The sequence below is a fragment of the Chelonoidis abingdonii genome, chromosome 1 (assembly GCF_003597395.2).
Source record: "Chelonoidis abingdonii isolate Lonesome George chromosome 1, CheloAbing_2.0, whole genome shotgun sequence".
Classification (NCBI taxonomy): Eukaryota; Metazoa; Chordata; order Testudines; family Testudinidae; genus Chelonoidis; species Chelonoidis abingdonii.
Genome location: NC_133769.1, coordinates 326,818,262 through 326,838,449, shown reverse-complemented (window position 1 = coordinate 326,838,449; position 20,188 = coordinate 326,818,262). Strand labels below are relative to the sequence as shown.

At 42.1% G+C, this 20,188-nt stretch overlaps 1 protein-coding gene across 1 annotated transcript in view; it reads left to right on the top strand.

Moving 5' to 3' along the window:
• MTUS2 (microtubule associated scaffold protein 2) overlaps positions 1–20,188 on the top strand; it is a 545,841-nt gene that overhangs the window by 380,947 nt on the left and 144,706 nt on the right. Inside the window, exon 7 of the mRNA XM_075065972.1 lies at positions 16,770–16,868. Coding sequence (XP_074922073.1) covers positions 16,770–16,868 — 99 coding nt within the window. The remainder of the gene's footprint in view (positions 1–16,769; positions 16,869–20,188) is intronic.

Sequence of the window (20,188 nt, the reverse complement as noted above, 5' to 3'; positions counted from 1 at the left end):
TTGAGCTTTGAGAAGTTCTGATCTGGAAGCTAACTTTGTAGTTCAGAGCCATCCCTTAATTTTTTTTTAAATGGATTGTCTTTTTCAATAGGGGTAATTGTCAGGTATGATCTACAAGCCACATAAATACTGAATTTTCTACCTTACATCTCTGAATATGCAGGGACACCTGCAAGAGGAAGTATTCTAAGAATGGTGTGCAAGCACTTTTTCACCCATTTGTGATCTCATTTTTGCAAGTGCTTTGGACTTGTCTTCAATGCAAGTTCAAGTTACAACTCAAGTGTAGCCTCTAACTCAAGTCTCATCCACACACTAAAACCCTTAAGCATGGTGGTGCTGTTAACTCAAGTTGGCTGACCCACTGTGGTATAGTTCCAGTTCAAGTTAGAGCAAATCATCAGCTGCTAACATGACCACTGTGTATTATAGGCATAGACTAGTGCCACTCAAGTGCTGCTAGACTGCCAATGCTTTCCCACAATTCCCTTTGTGCCCAGAAAGGACAGACAAGTTCTCTCATGATTCACTGGGAAATAATTCATAAATGATTCAGCTTAGTGCAGCACTAAAAGCAATGAGATGTCCCCTCAGATGTGTTAGTGCCACACATGAGTGAGTATAGCACCAGTGCAAACATATAGATGCAGCAACTCCAGGGTTATTTCACAGTGTGGCCACTCTCACTTCAAGTAGGCTAACTGGAGAGGAGTAATTCAGTTAACTCTGCAACAAAGACATGGAGCAGGTCTACACTTAAAGTGCTACCTTGATGCAGTTGTACCACTGTAGTGCTTTAATGAAAGTGCTCTTCCTTTGGCATTGTTAATCCACCTCCCTGAGAGGTGGTAGGTATGTTGATGGGAGAAGCTCTCCTACCATCTAGTGCTGTCTGATACTAGGGATCAGGTTGGTATAGAATATCAGGGTTGGATCCAGGTCCCTAAATGGCCCCCTCAAGGGCTGAACTCACAACCCTGGATTTAGCAGGCCAATGCTCAAACCACTGAGCTATCCCTCCCCACCTTTTGCTTTGCTTTGCTTTGCTTTGCTTCACACCCCTGAACAACATAGTTATACCAATGTAAGTCGGTAGTGTAGACAGACCATAGTCTTTGACTGTGAGACTCCCACAGCAGCCAGCTGGAATTACACATGTGATTAGGTGAAGGATTGTTATACATTTGAACATAAAAAGAAAAAATACATTTAAAATCTTTAGAGAGTGGAAGGATTTTCTGTTCTATGCACATACTTTTTGATAGAATAACTATTTCTGCCTGATTATTTTTTGTACATTGTATTCACCTCATGGACAAATTACTGCTGTCCCTCTCTAAGACTGTGCATAGTCTGAGTGTAAATGACAGCATCAATGAGAAATTCTCAAGTAGTTGGGTTTTCTCTGCTTGTCTTAGGATATGGCTACACTTGAAATTTCAAAGCACTGCCGCAGCAGCGCTTTGAAGTGTGAGTGTGGTCGGAGTGCCAGCGCTGGGAGAGAGCTCTCCCAGCACTGCACGTAAATCACATCCTCTACGGGTGTAGCTTGCAGCGCTGGGAGTCACGTTCCCAGTGCTACAGCACTGATTACACTGAGGCTTTACAGCGCTGTATCTTGCAGCGCTCAGGGGGGTGTTTTTTCACACCCCTGAGCGCAAAAGTTGCAGCACTGTAAAGTGCCAGTGTAGCCATGGCCTTAGTGAAGTAATGACAACAAGCATTGCTCAGAAAACTGAATTAACCAAAGAAAGATGTTTTTGTTGCAAATACAATGTAAACAGCATCTCCATGCTTCCACAGGTACTGGTAGATCGGGAATAAGCAGTGTAGAATCTAAAGCGTAATATGTGTGATAGATAGGAGCCCAGTATGCTCACAGATCTCACCACATCACAGTAAAGTGCTAGTTGCACTTCTTTGAATTAGCTTCTTCACAACCAGAATAAAGCCAGCAACAAAGAAGAGGATGGGGAGGGCAGTGGAGGAAAAGAAATAAAAACTTCTGTAAAAAGAACAAGAGTAATTGTGGCACCTTAGAGACTAACAAATTTATTTCAGCATGAGCTTTTGTGAGATACAGCTCACTTCTTTGGATGCATAGAATGGAACACACGGACAGGAGATATTTATACATACAGAGAATATGAAAAGGTGGAAGTATGCATACCAACAGGGAGATCTAATCAATTGAGATGAGCTATCATCAGCAGGGGAAAAAAAACTTTTGAAGTGATAATTAAGATGACCATAGAAGGTGTGAGGAGAACTTAACATAGGGAAATAGATTCAATTAGTAGATACAATTAACTCAGGCCTAAACAGAGACTGGGAATGGTTGGGTCATTACACTAATTGAATCTATTTCCCTATGTTAAGTTCTCCTCACACCTTCTATGGGTCATCTTAATTATCACTTCAAAAGTTTTTTTCTCCTGCTGATGATAGCTCATCTCAGTTGATTAAGCTCTCCCTGTTGGTATGCATACTTCCAACTTTTCATGTTCTGTGTATGTATAAATATCTCCTGTCCGTGTGTTCCATTTCTATGCATCCGAAGAACTGAGCTGTAGCTTATGAAGCTCTGCTGAAATAAATTTGTTAGTCTCTAAGGTGCCACAAGTACTCCTGTTCTTTTTGCAGATACAGACTAACAAGGCTGCTACTCCAAAACTTCTGTGTGTCTGGAGATGTAGGGCGGAAACTAGTCCACTGGTTATTGTGACAATGTTTCTTTACATCATGCTCAGATACTTCGACATAAAATTGTAGACAGATGATAGTAAGAAAGTAGCAGGTAAAACCTGAAGTCAGTTCAAAACTTTCAATACTCAAAAGAATGGCCATACTGGTCAGACCAATGGTCTATCTAGCCCAGTAGCCTGTCTTCTGACAGTGGACGATGCCAGGCACTTCAGAGAGAATGAACAGAACAGGCAGTCACTGAGTGATCCGTCCCCGTCATCCATTCCAGCTTCTAGCTAACAGAGGCTAGGACACTGAGAGCATGGGTTTGCATCCCTGACCGTTCTGGTAAATGCCATTGATAGACCTATCCTCCATGAACTTACCTAGTTCTTTTTTTAACCCTATTATAGTTTTGGCCATTAAAACATCCCTAGCAACAATTCCACAGGTTGACTGTGTGTTGTGTGAAGAAATACTTTCTTTTGTTTCTTTTTAAACCTGCTGCCTATTAATTTCATTGGGTGACTCCTGGTTCTTTTGTTACATGAAGGAGTAAATAACATTCCTTATTCACTTTCTTGACACAAGTCAACATTTTATAGATCTCTATCACACCCCTTCTTAGTTATCACTTTTCTAAACTGAAAAGTCTCAGTCTTCTTAATCTCTGCTCAATAACAGAAGCTGTTCCATACCCCTAATCATTTTTGTTGCTCTTTTCTGTACCTTTTTCAATTCTAATATATCTTTTTTGAGATGAGGCAACCACATCTGCATGCAGTATTCAAGGTGTGGGTGTACCATGGATTATACAGCGGCATTATGATATTTTCTGCCTTATTTTCTATCCCTTTCCTAATGCTTCCTAACATTCTGTTAGCTTTTTTGACTGCCACTGCACATTGAGCAGATGTTTTCACAGAACTATCCACAATGACTGCAAGATCTCTTTCTTCACTGGTAACAGCTAAGTTAGACCCCATTATTTTATATGTGTAGTTGGGATTGTTTTCCAGTGTTTGTTACTTTGCATTTATCAACATTGAATTTCAGCTGCTATTTTGTTGCCCATTTATCCAATTTAGTGAGATCCCTTTGTAACTCTTTGCAGTCTGCTTTGGACTTAACTTCTTAAGTAGTTTTGTGTCGTCTGCAAATTTTGCCACCTCACTGTTTTGCCACCCCCTTTTTCCAAATCATTTATAAATATGTTGAACAGCTGGTCCCAGTATAGATCCCTGCGGGACACAACTATTACTCTCCATTCTGAAAAGTGACCATTTATTCCTACCCTTTGTTTCCTATCTTTTAACCAGTTACTGATCCATACAGGACCTTCCTTTTTATCCCATGACTGCTTACTTTGCTTAAGAGCCTTTTGTGAGGGGCCTTGTTAAATGCTTTCTGAAAGTCTACATACAGTATGTCTAGTGGATCAGCCTTGTCCACGTTTGTTGACCTCCCTAAAAGACTTCTAATAGATTGGTGAGGTATGTTTTCCCTTTACAAAAGCCATGTTGACTCTTCCCCAACAAATCGTGTTCATCTGTGTGTCTGTTAATTCTGTTCTATACTGTTCTGGTACTGAAGTTAGGCTTCCAGGTCTCGAATTTCCAGGGTCACTCCTGGAGCCTTTTTAAAAAATTGGCATCACATTAGCTATCCTCCAGTCATGGTACAGAAGCTGCTTTAAAGTTATAGGTTACATACCACCATTAGTAGTTCTGCAATTTCATATTTGAGTTCCTTCAGAAATCTTGGGTGAATACCATCTGGTCCTGGTAACTTATAGCTGTTTAATGTATCAATTTGTCCGAAAACCTCTTCTATTGACACCTCAGTCTGGGAGGTGGAAACTCATATATGACACACTATGGAGCAGTTTATGGTAAGACACTGAGCCTCAACCCTCTCCCAAGAATTTGGCCCAGAGCCTCACCCCTCAAATGGGGAGAACCTATAAGAGGGTTACATGAGTCCATGAAATCCACAATATAAGGAAGAGATCGAGTTTTTATATTATCTCTGCAATTGAACTCTGATATGTTAATAAAGTTATCCTGAAATGCTGCACTTATTTCAAGGAATTTGAATAAATTTTCCTGTATGCCCGACTTTGATTTTTGGAGTGATCATGTAGTATATTTTTGTCTTTTTATTTTTGTTTTACACCAGCTGACTGATGAAAAACTGTCTCCATTTGTCAGAAAATAATCACCTTCATATGTGCCAAGGAACTAGTCTTTGTCCTCTTATCTCTTACCAGGTGACTTCAAACTTGAAAAAAACACAAAGGGAAAAACTACAAGCATTAGCTGTTTCTTGTTCAACAAACGTAGTCTTTCTTCTACATATACTTATTTATTCACATCCTTTCAGTGTCTCCTAGATCACAGGATGTATGGAGTCTCTAGAGAGAATTGGATTGTTATTATTCCACAGAATCCATCATACTTCTGACTTTGTTAATTTTGTCTCAAACAATGTGTACACAGAAGTCTCATTACTCACCATGGACATGACTAGTCATGATTATCACAGAGGGAGAGGAGTAGAAGCTTGGTGTGGTTGTCTCTCAGTTTATGACTGGAAAACATTTCCTTGGCTTTTATATTTTTTAACCTCACAAAATGCATTATTATTGTATATAATATGCCTGAGAACAACTGCAGTCCAAACTCACAGCAAGTAGTTACACTGTATTGTTAATGATATATAGGGTTAGGGTTTGTTTAGGAATTAACATTCAGTACTAATTCACCAGTATGTTTTCAATCTGAAGGGTAAATGCAAATTGAACCAATGTTAAAGGCTTTTAAAGACTAGACTGGCAAATACACAGTAGGGATCACTGCTGCACTGGCCTCAGGAAAATGGCCTAAATAATATAATAGATGTTTTTTATTTCTAATTTCTATTATCAGATTCCATACAGTTTGGGAAAAGACAAACACATTTTGGGGGTTTGCCCATAGCCAAATTCCTGATGAATGACTCAGCACCTCTGTAGTGTTTTGATAACATAAAAGCTCCCATTTTTAATTGCTACATTTGATTTTTATACCTTTATCTTTGCATCTCTTGTACAATTTGAAGCAAATGACAGTTCTGATTTGGAAATTTAAATATTTTTAAATACAAGCGAACAAATGTTCAAAAGTTAGCACCTAAATTGCACAAACCGAACCCATCTTTGTACCCACTGACAGGGGCTTATGCATGCAGTTACCCATATTGCAAACAGAAATGCCCATTTCCACATGCAAATACAGGCTTAAAAAGAGCTACAGTACTTAAGCTGAAGTTTTTGGAAAGGTGATACAGAGATACAACAATAAACAGCACATGGCTTGGTTCCTGGCTGACTCAGAGACCACCTATCTCCACAAGATCTGTCAGTTAATGTCAGCTGCCACACAGAATCCAACACACCCTAATGTCTGGGGGCTAATCGTGAGATGTTCTCATTGAAAAGTTCCTTCATTTATAAATCTGATCCCCCAGCTGCTCAGAGAGAAGCTACTTCTTTGAGTTTTAGGATACAGTGCCAGGGACAACTCTTTTCTCAAGAATTTGCCTGCGGATGATGGACTTGGTGAGAAGGCCAGTGTTTGCTTTTGGGGAATATGCTACTTTCTTTTGCCTTTCATGGTCTTCCTAAATCCCTTCCTTCTAAATATCAGGAGGTCCACAGTGCTACAGCTAGTCTACTCTCCCTCCAGAAAGCACGACCACAGTCATCAACCCCTATCATCATCATCAGCTCCTTAGCTAACCTCAAATGTAATTAGAAATTGCCCTCCTGGCTTTTAAAATTCTCCAAGGACTTGCTCCATTCTACTCTTCTGACCTTGTATCCGCCTGCTCCTCACCCACTCACTCTGCACCACCAATCTCTGTCCCCTCTTTCCTCATCTTCCCAGTTGGGAGTCATTCTGCCGCTGTGCTGCTCCATCTGCTTAGAATTTCCTCTTCATCTCTCCTCGAGTCACTGAGTCACCTCTTCATCTCTCCTCGAGTCACCTCTGGTCAGGTGTTAGCCAGGTTTACTGAGCTTCTTAACCCTTTACAGGTAAAAGAGACATTAACCCTTAACCATCTGTTTATGACAGATGTCAATGCACTCCTATTCCCCTGCTTTGTTATTCATTGTTCTGTTCTCTCACCGCAATATAAAATAAATTACTAAACAGCAATCTGTAGCTTTGCTAGTTATAGATTTCAGCCTTCGTTGGTCTTGCTCTGCTCCAGCTTTGCACAGTACAGTATGTCGTTTTTCTCTTGCAGCCTGCTTCAGAGCTGCTTTCCAACCCTCCGTAAAGAATCATCTCTCTACTACGCTGTCCCTTGCTGCAAAATGTTCTTTGATCTTTTGTGACCTGTATTGCCATTGGTTCCGGGGCATAACTCTCATTGCTTTCAGGAGAAGTAATATATGCCCTTACCATAAAGAATACTACCTGAAAAAATTGTGTTGTACTAGTGAGGAGTTGTGTTGGTGTTTGATACCTTTCTTTCCTTGTTGCTTCTTTTATTTAAACTGAGATTTAATGTTTTGGATTTTTGCTGCCTGCCCCATGTTTGGGGGTCAGAGCCTGTACTAATTCCCCATGAGCTCCTTGTTCAAGTCTTCTTGAAAAACAAAATAGTTTTGTATGTCCCTTGTCTCCAGTGAAAACATTTCTTTTCATCAGCATTTCCCTGAGACTCGTTTTCTGAGTGTCCTGGCAGATGGCCCACTTGTGCATCCCATTTTTATTGGTAAACCACAGAAAACCCAAGGTCTCACTGTCATGAAAAAAATAATTTTGAATCTGTAACTACATAAATTATACCTTGTAAAATGAGCTTTCTGTTTCGTCTCACAGCTCCCATCACAGGTAGCTTTCACGTAGTCATTGGTAATGAAAGGGCAATATAAACCTGTTTTTATGTCCTGCTCTGTTGTGAAGTATTGTATAGCAGATGCCAGATTCAGAAAATTTATTTCCTCAGGCATTTCATTGTGAAATGTATTAATCACAAATGTGACTCTTGGCCTCAATATTTCCAGTTTACAAATGTCCCAGAATATATTAGCAATGTTCTGAAGTCATAGTGTGAGGGGGACTCTCCTCATTCCCAGGACTGGGGTCGCATGGAGATTCACTGATAGGCCTTTACCTTCCAGTGCTGAATGTTGAGGTGATTAGAACTTATCTGAACTCCTCAGAATGGTGCGACTTTCAGAGGATGTTAGTTCTTCTCTTTGTGTGCCATCCTACCAGCTGTTTCGGTTTATGTTAGGCTATGTCTTCACTAGAAAGGCTGCAGTTACATTGCTGTAGTGCTTCAGTGTAGATACTCACAGCATCAATAGGAGGGGTTCTCCTGTCGCTGTAGTTAATTCATCTCCACGAGAGGCAGTAGCTAGGTTGACGGAAGAACTCTTCCATCTACCTAGTGTTGTCTATATCAAGGGTTAGTTCAACATAACTATGTCGCTCCAGGGTGTGGATTTTTCACAACTTTGAGCGATGTGAAGACAAGCCCTTTGACTGTGAGTCGGATCCACGGGTATTGGGTGAAAACAAAAAATCTATTAACATGTGAGATGTTTACTTACCTATAACTCTAAAAGAGATTCACCATGTCCTTCAAACTCTGTGAAAAAAATTCTAACAAGAACCTAGTCTAAAAGTATTCTTCCCACTGCCTCCATCTGGAAACAAACAAAAGAATATATTATCCTGGGTGTCCTGGTTTGGGGCTAATTGTGCCCCGTCTTTTTTCTGGTCTCTCTACGGGCACCCCCATGCAGCAACCCTCATGCCTTTTCCTGACCTGAGGTGGAATTTTGCAGTTCTCCCACTCTTAGATTGGGCCCTGGACTCCAGTATCATGTGTGTCAACCTTTCTTACCCAGCAAATCTGACCGAGTTTGGTCACTTGAGGTTCTTTCTTTTGGGAATGTGTGAGCAGCGGTATGCAGAGATGAGACAGCTTTATTACATCAAAGGTATTGCTTGTTTTAACAAGAGGATCAAGCCATTAGAGAGAAAAAGGATTTTAAGACAACAAACTGTGTACACACATGTCTATCTTACTTAAAGGTTTGCCAACCCTGATGGTAACCTAGGCAGGCCTAACTTCTTCAGACACATCAGGGGGTCCCATGTTTCAATCCAGTTCCCCCAAACAACCTCCCACTTCCCTTTTAAAAGGGTCCCTTTTAACATTGCCAGAATGGTGGTGTTTTGTGGACCTTTTCTTGTTCTGATCAAAATCAGTTTTGCAGGGTTGCTGAAGATGGAGGCAAAAAAGTCTTGACAAAAAACGAAACATTCTGACATTGTCCCTTAACAAAGCTTAAGTGTTTGCTAAGGAGTAGTTATCTTGAGATATTTTTTCCTTCCTATTTTTCCAGACAGACTCTTGTTGTATTAAACCAATATAGTCATACAGAAAACAATCCAATAACAAGACCAACATACAATATTCATAAATTATTACAGAGCAGCTGCAAATCTGTCACATAAGGCAACTGTTCTATTCTGAGTTACAATACTGTTAATCTGGAATAATTTCACTGTTTTAACTTCAAAGTTACACTGGTATAACTAAGAGCAGAATTTAGCTCAGTCTCTGTGTTTGCTGTGACAGGAGTGCTCTATAAAAGAGAGATGTCTGTCTGTATGTAAATGGTTAATTTACAAAGTGCCAGAATGTGGCACTAAAGAATATGCAGCATAGTTCCTGGTACTGTAAGACTAATAAACTGCTTGTGCACTGCAAATGTCCTCTTGTGTGTAGTTCACTTCATGCAGCTCTTAAAATGTGGAGAAGGGAAGGTGGTGTGTCAAAAAACAGGGCATGTCATGGGACCCAACTTGTAACTCTAACTACAACTTTGAATATTATGAAAACTATGTTAAGACGACAAGAATTTACCTGCAGGATTTTAATCCTAATATAAGATTACCAAACTCTACTGTCCTCTCCCCATGTGCAGCACACAGACTTGCATGAAGCAAAATGGAATAGGGTCTCAGATGTGGGACTAGTCACTGAAACTGATAATTACAAAATGTTTTTAAATTGTACCAACAGTGGCTTTGTTTTTCTGCTTCAGATATCCTGCAGGGTACACAGCACAATGTAATTGTTCTATTTGTCATTTCTCTAACAGACATATGAATGTACACATGAAAAAATGTGGAAGTTTATAATGTGAACATCATTTATCCTCTATCAGAAACCATTTTTGTGGGCCCTTTGTTTGCACTGTATTTCCAATAGCTGTTATACAGTCTGAGAACTACAATTTAAAAAAATTGCAAGTACTAAGAATAAAAAAGGCAAACGAATGGGAAATGTATTTGAATGGTTGGCTTTTAGCTTTTGTTTCCTCATTCTTCATACCTTATGCACATAAAGAGCTTTCTATCATTGAATAGAATATTTTGTGTCTGTGAGTGTCACATGGCAGGGAAAGCGGGAGAGCAATGTCTGCACATTACTGTGCTCAGGGTGATTTTTCATGTATTGTATGGTGATCGGTGGAACTGGAGGTGGACGGCTCATCTTCCCTGGAGGGACTATTATTGAGGGGACACCAGCAGAACAGGAAACACAGGGCATTAGGCTGGAAGCAACTCAGCCATATGGACAAGGCAGCACACAGGGGTCAATAACATTTTACTGATTCAACTTAAAATGCATTTGGCTTTATGCTTTGTGAATGAAACAATCACGGTGGGCAGAGGCGATAACTCTAGGCTTCGGTGATCACATAAGCTTCCAAGAAGGAAAACAGTTTCTGGATACAAGATCTACCCCAGGAGTAGGCAACGTATGGCACAGGTGCCGAAGGCGGCACGCGAGCTGATTTTCAGTGGCACTCACACTGCCCGGGTCCTAGCCACCAGTCTGGGGTCCTCTGCATTTTAATTTAATTTTAAATGAAGCTTTGTACACATTTTTAAAACCTTATTTATTTTACATACAACAATAGTTTAATTATATATTATAGACTTATAGAAAGAGACCTTCTAAAAACGTTACAATGTATTACAGGCACGCGAAACCTTAAATAAGAGTGAATAAATGAAGACTCAGCACAGCACTTCTGAAAGGTTGCCGACCCCTGATCTGCCCTTTCTGACTGGGAAGCCTAGAGGACTGAAGAGCTTTTAACAACCAGCTGTTGAAAAACTGCAGGTTGTAGGAGGAAATAATAAAGGTCACGTTACTTCCTCCTCCTTATAAATTGATGGAAGGGGGGAAGCTAATACAGAATTCCCATGGCTTCACAACCAATGATATTCCCAATGCATCACTGTCAGTGGAGGGGCAGGGTGAGTGGCTGCACGGGGAGGGGTATGTTTTAGATGAATGGCATGGAAGCTGCAGAGCCAGTGTTGGGTTGGTGAGTGGGCACATGCTGGACTGCCAGTGCACTAGAACCATATGCTGGTTCAGCCTCGTGGGCAGCAAAGATAATGGCATGGATCCCTTTGGCACCTGGAGCTGCCAGATCACATCTTGCACTGATTTGGTTGGCATTAATTTACACTTGCTATCATGGCATCAGCTATTCTGAGGGAAGCTTTTTCCTCCTTCCACCACCCTTCCGATTCCCTGACAGACCTGGAGATCTTCAAATTTGCTGAGGAACTATGCTGGGCACAGAGGAGCCTGCCTAATAGGCTGAGCTCTGTTTCATCACAAAGTGTGAATCTGAATGTAGTTTAAATCAAACACATAAAACGGTATTAGATCCCATGCACTGCTCTGTCCATGTGGCTGAGTTACTTCCAGCCTAACTCCCTGCCTTCCTTCTTCCACTGGTGTTACCTCAGTAACAGTTCCTCCAGGGAACATTGGCCTTCCAGTTCCACTGATCAGGATACATCTTTCCTATTTTACAAAAAATTTAATATAAACATAAAAACAAAATATACACTCAGATTCCTGCCCTTGTGTATCTTCAGCCAGAGGTTGCAGGCAGGCAGTCATGTTGGAGTCTCATCTTTACCACAGACTCAGCTGATTACAGTCTTTGAGATAGTTTAGTCTCCTCAACAGGCAACCACATTGGGATCGACCTATCCCTATCTCCCTGTCACCTGTCGCCGAGTCTACCAAACTCTCTCTGGCATCTCCTCCCTCCATGTGGGGCTGGCCACTCGCTGGGTCTCTGTGTGTCTGTTCTGTGACAATCTTAGTATCTCCACAGGCTCTCTCTGGGTGTTGTGTCTGCGGACTCACAAGTGCCTCCTGTTCCTTTGGATCACTTGTCCCCCTTGCATAGTCAGCTTCTACAATCTGGGTGTCACTGTGCCCCTCACAACTCCTTTAGTTCACTCCTTCTGGTGTCTCTCTAATTGCTGGATCCTCACAGGAGCCTGGCTCAAGGGCCAGTATGTCCTTGGCTGACCCTTGTACTCTAGTGCCTGCTTTCTCTGATTGTTGGCCATCTCCTCTTAGCAGTATCACCATCCTTCTGGCTGCAACATGTGTCCCTTCATTGGTTAGCAGGGCTTTGATCCTCTGTCGCTTTGTCCCATCTGTGCCTGTGCTGGACTGGTTTGGCACCTCGGAATGGGATATTCCTGTGGTCCAAGAATGCTAGCAGGGGGTCAGAACCAGAAGAAACAGCTTTGAGTAACCTTCTCTTAGCTATTTTCACAGCTGATTCCACTTTACCAATACTTTGGAGTATGCTGTGGAGGAGGCATGGTGGACAAACTTCCATTTGCATGCAAAATCCGTGAATTCTTCTGAGGCAAACTGGGGTCCATTTTTGGTGAGTACAGTGTCTGGAATGCCATATCTCACAAACTGGGCCTTCAGTTTGCCAGTCACTGACTTGCTTCTTGTATCAGGCAGGACATGGACCTCCAAAACCTTTGAATAGTAGCCCACGATAATTAAGTACTGCTTTTTCATGGTAGGTAAATAAGTCTGTTCCCATCTTTTCCCATGTTCAAGTGGGCAGTTCATGTGGTAAGAGTCTCTTTCTGCTGATGCCTATGACACGGCTGGCAGATGTCATACTCTTCTATCAAGGAGTGGAATTGTGTATTCATTCCAGGCCAGTAAACACTACCTTGAGCCCATCTAAGAACCTGTCAATGCCCAGCTGTGAGGCAGGTATTTTTTTGCATGACATGCTTATGTAATGAGTCAGGAACAAAAGCTCTCTGTCTAAATATGATTCCATCCTGCACACTCTCCTCCTTTTGCCTTCTGGCCTCTCTGCTGGTATCATTGTCTTGATTGACTTAGCCGTAGCCTCTTTGATTTCCATCAGCTTGAAACTAGGAGATTGAATCCATTAATATGCTGGACTGTATCCTTATCCCTTTCCCCTAACTGGCTGATGCTGGATATATATGTCCTGCTAAGGGTGTCAGCTAACACCAGTAATCATCCTGGATAATATCTATTCTCTAACTGGTAGTGCTGGGATGCATCAACACGTGAGTCATAAGAAGAGGCTTTGCCATGACTGTCTCTAGGGGGTTGTGGTCTTATTGCAGCGCTGTTATTGAGTGGCCATAGGTGTACTGATAGAATCACTCCACTCCAAACACACTCCAGAAGCTCTTTTTCCATTTAGGTGTACCTCTGTTCAGTTTCTGACAAGGCTCTATTGGCATATGAGACCGGCTTGTGATGAATTAAACAAACCCTGCACCAGCATGGGAAGGAAACAAACCATGCACCAGCCTGGGAAGGGAACAGGCAGTTGAGCTCCCCAGCTCCCAAGGAGATGGCTGACAGCCAACAGAGCCTCTGCTTGTGCCGAAAGGAGAACACGGATCCCCTGGGCTAAGACAGGGAAAGAGACTGAGATTTGTACTAGAGACCCAGAGGACTCTGGGATGGGCTGGGATACTGCCAGAACTGTCTGAAGTAAGAGGGGCCAATATCCTCATAGACTGGCTGTTGGGGACCTGTCCAGTCCTATTCAACATCCTGCCTTGTGAGCTGACGTATGGGTTCTGTTGCTGCAGCCAGTTGTGGACAGAACTTGGACATAAAATATATCATTCCTATAAAGCACTGTATCCCTTTCACATCTGCTGGAGCTGGCATGTCTCCGACTGCCTTGATCTTATTGGGATCTGCTTTCAGTCCCTCTGCTGTGAGCAGATGTCCAGTGTGTGTCACTGGATACTGTTTCAGTTGCATTTTTTTTTCTAGGTTGAGTTACATGTTCTTGTCCCTACATCACTGTAGAAAAGCTTGTAGTTTTCTGTCATGGTCTCGTTCAGCTTCTGTATCATTGCTCCCTTCACCTATAATGAGAATATCATCTGCAATTACTTTCACCCCAGCCAATCCTTGGGCGAGTCTTCTCTGGTGTACCTCTGGTGTTGGGCATATGCCCAGCAGCATTTGCAGCCATCTGTAGCAACCAAATGGTGTTGCAAAGGCTGTAAGCATGGTGGACTGTTAATCCAGGCTGATGTACTGAAACCCATTCCCTCACATCACAGATCATAAAAACTCTGGCTCTGGAAAGTTCTGGTAAGATGTCATCAATTGTGGGCTGTGGATTGTGGCATCTTTTCAATGCCTAGTTCAGAGAGTTCGGGTCTATGCAGATGCATAATTTTCCTGATGACTCCTTTACGACCACCATGCTGCTTACCCAGTCCCTACTGGCCTCTACAGGTGCTACGATACCCCTGCCCTGCAGACTTTCAAACTCCCTGTGTACTGGATTATGTAGTGTCACTGGAATTTTCCTTGGTGGTAAGCAGAGGTTCCTCTATGGAGTCTACTTCCAGTCACAGCTTTCCTTCAAGGCACGTGTCGCCTTTGAAAACATCCCCTCGTGCTTTTAAAGGGGTCTTCATTATCCATGGACTCCCCCTTTTTCTTCTTTCACTGCAGCTATACAATTCTGATGCTGCGCCCATATCAGATCCATGTCTTGTATGGCTGTATTCTCCAAGCGGGGGTCAGTAGTGCTTACCATCCACCACCACAAATTGCAGTTGGTGTGGTCTGTCTGTATTTTTTGGGAGTAGTTACTAGGCAATCACAATTTCCTGTGGGCTGCATTATCCTCTCACTGTACGTTATTTGAGTGCACCTGCTCATGCAATAGGAGTGTTTGAGCCCAATTCATCCTGAGGAATCACACTGCAGGAGGCCCTACTGTCCAGCTGAAATTGCATGGGGTGTTTCCCTGTTAATATTGTTGTGTGCACGGAGGTTGGTGTTGTCTCTTGTTGCTTTCCTGTCATGACAACCTGAATCTGATATGCTCTTGGACTCAAAGAGAATGAAACTGACATCTGACATGCCATCCCCCTCTTGTACAGATCTGACTGGATCTTTCTGGGACTTTCCTCTGCTCTTGCACAAACTATTAAAGTGGTTCAACTTGCCATGTCCCTTCCAATGCTGTCCTAATGCGGGGCACTTCTCTACTTGCTCATGTCATCTCCCACAATACATGCAGATCACTATAGGTGTGGAGCCCTGGCCACCTGCTCTCCCTTGCCGTTGTCTCACTGCCTGTACTTCTGGGGGTGTTGTGCCTCCTCAGGCTTTCATCCTTTCTCTCAGGGCATCCGCTGCACCCCATGGCTAAGCACCTAATGTGAGATCGCCTTCCTGGAGCAGCTGCTCCTGCACATGGTGATCCCAAGCACCACAGACTGTCCTGTCCCAAATCAGGGAGTCCCAAATCAAGGAGTCTGTCAAGTCCCAAAACTGCATGTAGCAGCTAGTGTGTGTAAGGCTGCAGCATGGGGGGGGGGGGCTATCCCCTCCACTTTGTATTGGTCGCCAGTGAAAAACCTGTGCCACTCCACGGTTTTGTTCTACTTTGGGGAGTACTCATTCCCCAGGGCTCCAAGGAGTTCGGTGATGCTTGAGGCAGTGGCAAGCTGCAGATCTTTCTGCCTTGGTACCCAGTAAGGTAAGGTAACAGTTTTACTTTTGTGCTGGTGTCCTCATGCATGGCCAGATCCATGTACCACTCAAACTCCTCCATCCACTGGGTCCATGCCTGGGCTAGGTCTGTGTCTGCAAAATCCAGGGCTCCAGCAGCCTTTAGACACAGTTCCATGGCTCACGCTGCCAGCTGCTGCACTGCAGAGAACTCATAGCTCAGATGCTGCTCCCATGTTTCACTCACAAAGCGTGATGCTGAATGCAGTTTAAACTGAACAAGTGAAACTTTATTGGGGACTCTGTGTACCTATGGCTGAGTTGCTTCCATCCTAACTGCCCCGTGTTCCAAGTTCCACTGGTGCCCCTCAATAACAATCCCTCCAGGGCACATGAGCTCTCTGATTCCAGTTCCGCTGATCATGATACTGGCTTTGCTCTTAGCTCCACTTTGGAGCTCATTTTGTGCAGTTCACATGGCATAACAGTGCATTCCATAGCAGGGCCCAACTCATACTTTGATCAGAGGCTCTTTATTTCAAACCTGTGTTTGTATTTGGAATTTTTTCCCAGTAGTCTGATCAATAACAAGGGAAACTTTAGTTTAGAGATGGCCTTGAGCTTTCAGGAGAGAGCTCCGCTGTGCACCAAGGTGCCCAGCTAGATGAGTGAGACAACAGTGTACTCACCCTGTCAGGACTCAGAAAGTAAATGGTAAGAACAGGTAAAGCATCTCACAAAGAACATGGTGCTGTAAACCAGAATAGACATCAGGTGCCAGATTTTTTAAGGATGTATGTGTGCATGAGTGATGAACACTGCGTGCAGAAGGCCAGAGGATTTGCATAGTGTGCATGGCCTTGTGCTGGCCCTCATTAGTCTGTTGGATTTCAGCCCTATTTGCATGTGCAGAGTTCCATATCTGCAGAAGCGCACAGTCAGTTAAGTATCTAACTGGCAATGTGCTCACTGAAATACCCAGTTGGCACACAGCATCATGATATCTTCATTTATGCAATAGGCATATGTGATTGTCCACGTGCAAAGGCATATGCAAAGCTTTCAGTATCTGGCCCAAAAGTAATATTGAAAAAATATTTGTGTTTTGCCATGCTGTTACACTTTTTCGAGGCATGCTTCTGTGTGATAGCAAATCAAGTAATGATTGGGTTTCTTTTTTAAAGCAGGTTTGAAGAAAGAAGTACAAAAAGATCAAGATGCAAATAAACCCAGTGTGTCATCCCCTAAGAGATTAGCAGTATCAGCCACCAAGCTCCTTTCACCAGGTATTTATAAACCGCCAGAGCACTCTTTTGAGGGAAGATTTAAACTCGTCGAATTTGCAGCTCTTGTTAATAGACAAACATCTCAGACCCACTGTTGTTAAAAGACGATCGATTGTGTTCAAGTCTCATTAATCAGGCAATGAGTGCAGGAGGTTTCATCATAGCAATGCATGAAGTGAACAGTCTTTTGTTCTCCCTGGTAGTAAAGTAAAACCATCTGTCTTCCAAAACAGAGTCATTGCTGTTCAGTGTTTAAGGGTACAAGGATCATTTTAAAAAAATCTTTGTTTTTACATTTTAAAAAAAAGAAAACAATTATAGTGACCAAAACCCCCATGTAATACAATCACCAACAGTAACAGTACCACTTGATATCTAAGGTCACTGATGTACAGAAGTGTCACATTTCCTAAGTTATTTCTCTAGATAACTGGGAAAGAGAAATGACATTTAGAAATGACCTTCAGACAGCTATAGCAACACTGTCAACTTAAAAATTAATGTTGTAAACAAATACATTTCTATACTAGTGTTACCAAGAAATTCTTAGATTCTTTACAGCTAAAATATTTTTTAAAAATCCCGAGTACTTCTTATTAACTATGCTCTTTGGGCCAGATTTACACATGTATTTGGGCACTAAAGAGGCAGATAGGTGCCTTAAACCTGTCCCTTTGGGCCTGAGACAAACCCTATTGAAATCATGAGCCCATTGACTTCAGTGGGCTTTAGATCAGGCCCTTTGACTTTTCAGACCTTTAAAATCAGTGAAGTTAGTTTCACTTTCAGCTTCTCAGTGCTACCGTATCTGGGTTAAGAAGAGTTCAAGGAGAACATTATGTTTTATAACTCTAAATTAATAAACAAAAGAGCATCTTTCCATTCACTTTAGTCACCACTGACATCACTTAAAATACACACACATCAAGATTCCCATCATTGTAAATAAACTGCAGCAGTTCCATCTCATGTGACCCCCCACCAGCCAACAAAACCAAGCAAGTGAAAGGTTAAAACCAATCTTCCCTTCCCAGCCACTAACCTCGGAATTCCTTCCCTTCTTCAGATGCCAGGGTTAAAAGATGAGCATTCAAGCTGTTTTGGATCATGTGGAGTCAGGGAGTGAGTTCTAAAGAGAGAGGCATCTTCATGAAGAAAGCCGGGCCAGCAGCCTCCTCTTGTTTATATCAAGGGGGCTCCAGTTTAAGCACCTCGCTGGATGCAGCTGTGGCACCATGGAAGAGAGAGGGCTCATTAAAAACAATTGTTTCCGTTAGAATTGTAAAAGAAATCACAGGAACATTTCTATTGGCTTTGTAAAGCTGCTGAGTTTTACAGAGGCCTACATTTCCAAAAATGACTAATCATTTTCAACGCCTTAATTTTTGGGTACCCAGCTTGAGACAGCTTAAAGGGCCCTGATTTGCATAAAGGGCTGAGCGCTTCCCCTCTGATGATTTGGTCCCTTTAGAGTGTCTCAGGTTGGGGGCCCCAAAATGATGGCACCTTAAAATCATCAGTCACTTTTGAAAATTTGGGTCTAAATCAAAATCTAAATGAAGTCTAAGTTTCTTCAGGCTCTTTGCTTTGTTTAAACAAAAATAATAAAATAAAATAAATAATGACAAAGGAAAATTGTACTGCAAATAGAGTCATTTTCTATAACAGCATTCTGAAAATTTACCAAACTATTGAAATTAGTTAGGCAATGTGCTGTGGAAAATTGCTATTCATAGTATAAAAAGTTTATTTTTCTTCTATTGTACTATTCAGATACACCCCCCCAACCCCCACTGTTGTTTTTTGGCTGCCACATAAACCCCAATTGCTGCCACAGAAGGAAGGATTATCTGGTTTGTTTTAGCAATGGATCTGACCTTCAGAGTTTGGATCAATATCTGGATCTGGATTTCCCCAAAGCTCTTGTGAGAGTGTTTTTTAAGAATTCAACATTTCTGGACCTCCATCTGATCTATCACTATAAATCTGATCCTACAATTTGATCTGTGGAGGACTTTGCACGGACACAGGGGTCCACTCACATGAATGTGACTGAAGAATTAGAGCCCTTGTCTCTATTTTAGTTATTTCTAACATGCCTATCACTGTGTAGCTAACATTGTCCAATTTGCTTATTATCAGACTCCTCAAAATTACTTCTTCACTTTCTTTATCTAAATACTGGAAACTGGAGACAAAAATGTATTAGCTCATGTACCATATCTAAATCTTCATGGATTGTATTAAATATCACTAGGTATTTGTTACAATATTTTATTTCAAACAGATAATTAGAAAAAAATGCTAAGAATTTTGAAGCTATCAATGATTCTAAATGATTTCTGAGTACAGTGGGTGTAGTCCTGCTTTTCCACAGCACCTCATATTCTAATCGACAAGAGGAAGCAGGATCAGGGCCAGCATCGTCAGTGTATTTCCCATCCTGTGCAGAGCAACGGAACAGAAATATCAGTGGGCAGAAAAAGTTTAGTGAGCTGCTTTTCAAACCCAGAGGAACTGAGAAGTTCAGATGTATCCCTGAGGAAAATATCACAGTTTAATTTACAACGACAACTTATGCCATTGACAGGGACAACTTAGAGATGCACACTTCAAATTTTAGAAGGCAGGGGCAATCTAGAATGGAATTAAACAATTTGATAGTTTGTGTTAATTTAATCTTGACTGATTTCAAGGTGATTGTTCTCTTCTCTTTGTGTTTATGACTTTTGTTGCATCACCATCACCATGGTGTCTAAGCAGTGAAAGACTTTTGTATCAAAAAGACAGACAAACACTTATGGTTATTATTAAATATTTTGTATTGTCGTAGCACCTACAGGCCCAGTCAGGAAGGAGCTCCATTAAGTTAGGTGCTGTACAATCATACAAGAAGACACTTCCCTTTACTGAAGTCAGTCTAAATAGAGAAGACAAACAGTAGTGAGGGAAATGGGTACAAAGTGATGAGTGTCATAGCTGAGCCTGACTGAGAAGTGATCATCTATTTAACCGTTAGAGAGTTTTCTGCAGCACCCATCACTATAGTATTTAAGTGCTGCATCATAATTAAGGCCCTACCAAATTCATGGTCTTGAAAAAAGCCTCATGGACCATGAAATCTGATCTCCCCCATGAAATCTGGCTGTTGTAGGGGAGGGATCCTACGATGCACTGAGCTCCAGCTGCTAGTTCCGGACAGGCTGAGGAGGGACGGGATTTCCACTTCCCCTGCCAGGGTTGCTCCCACAGGGGTCAGATCACCTCCAGGAACTTTCCTGGCTGCAGGAAGCTCCACAGCTGCTGGCTGGAAGCCCAGC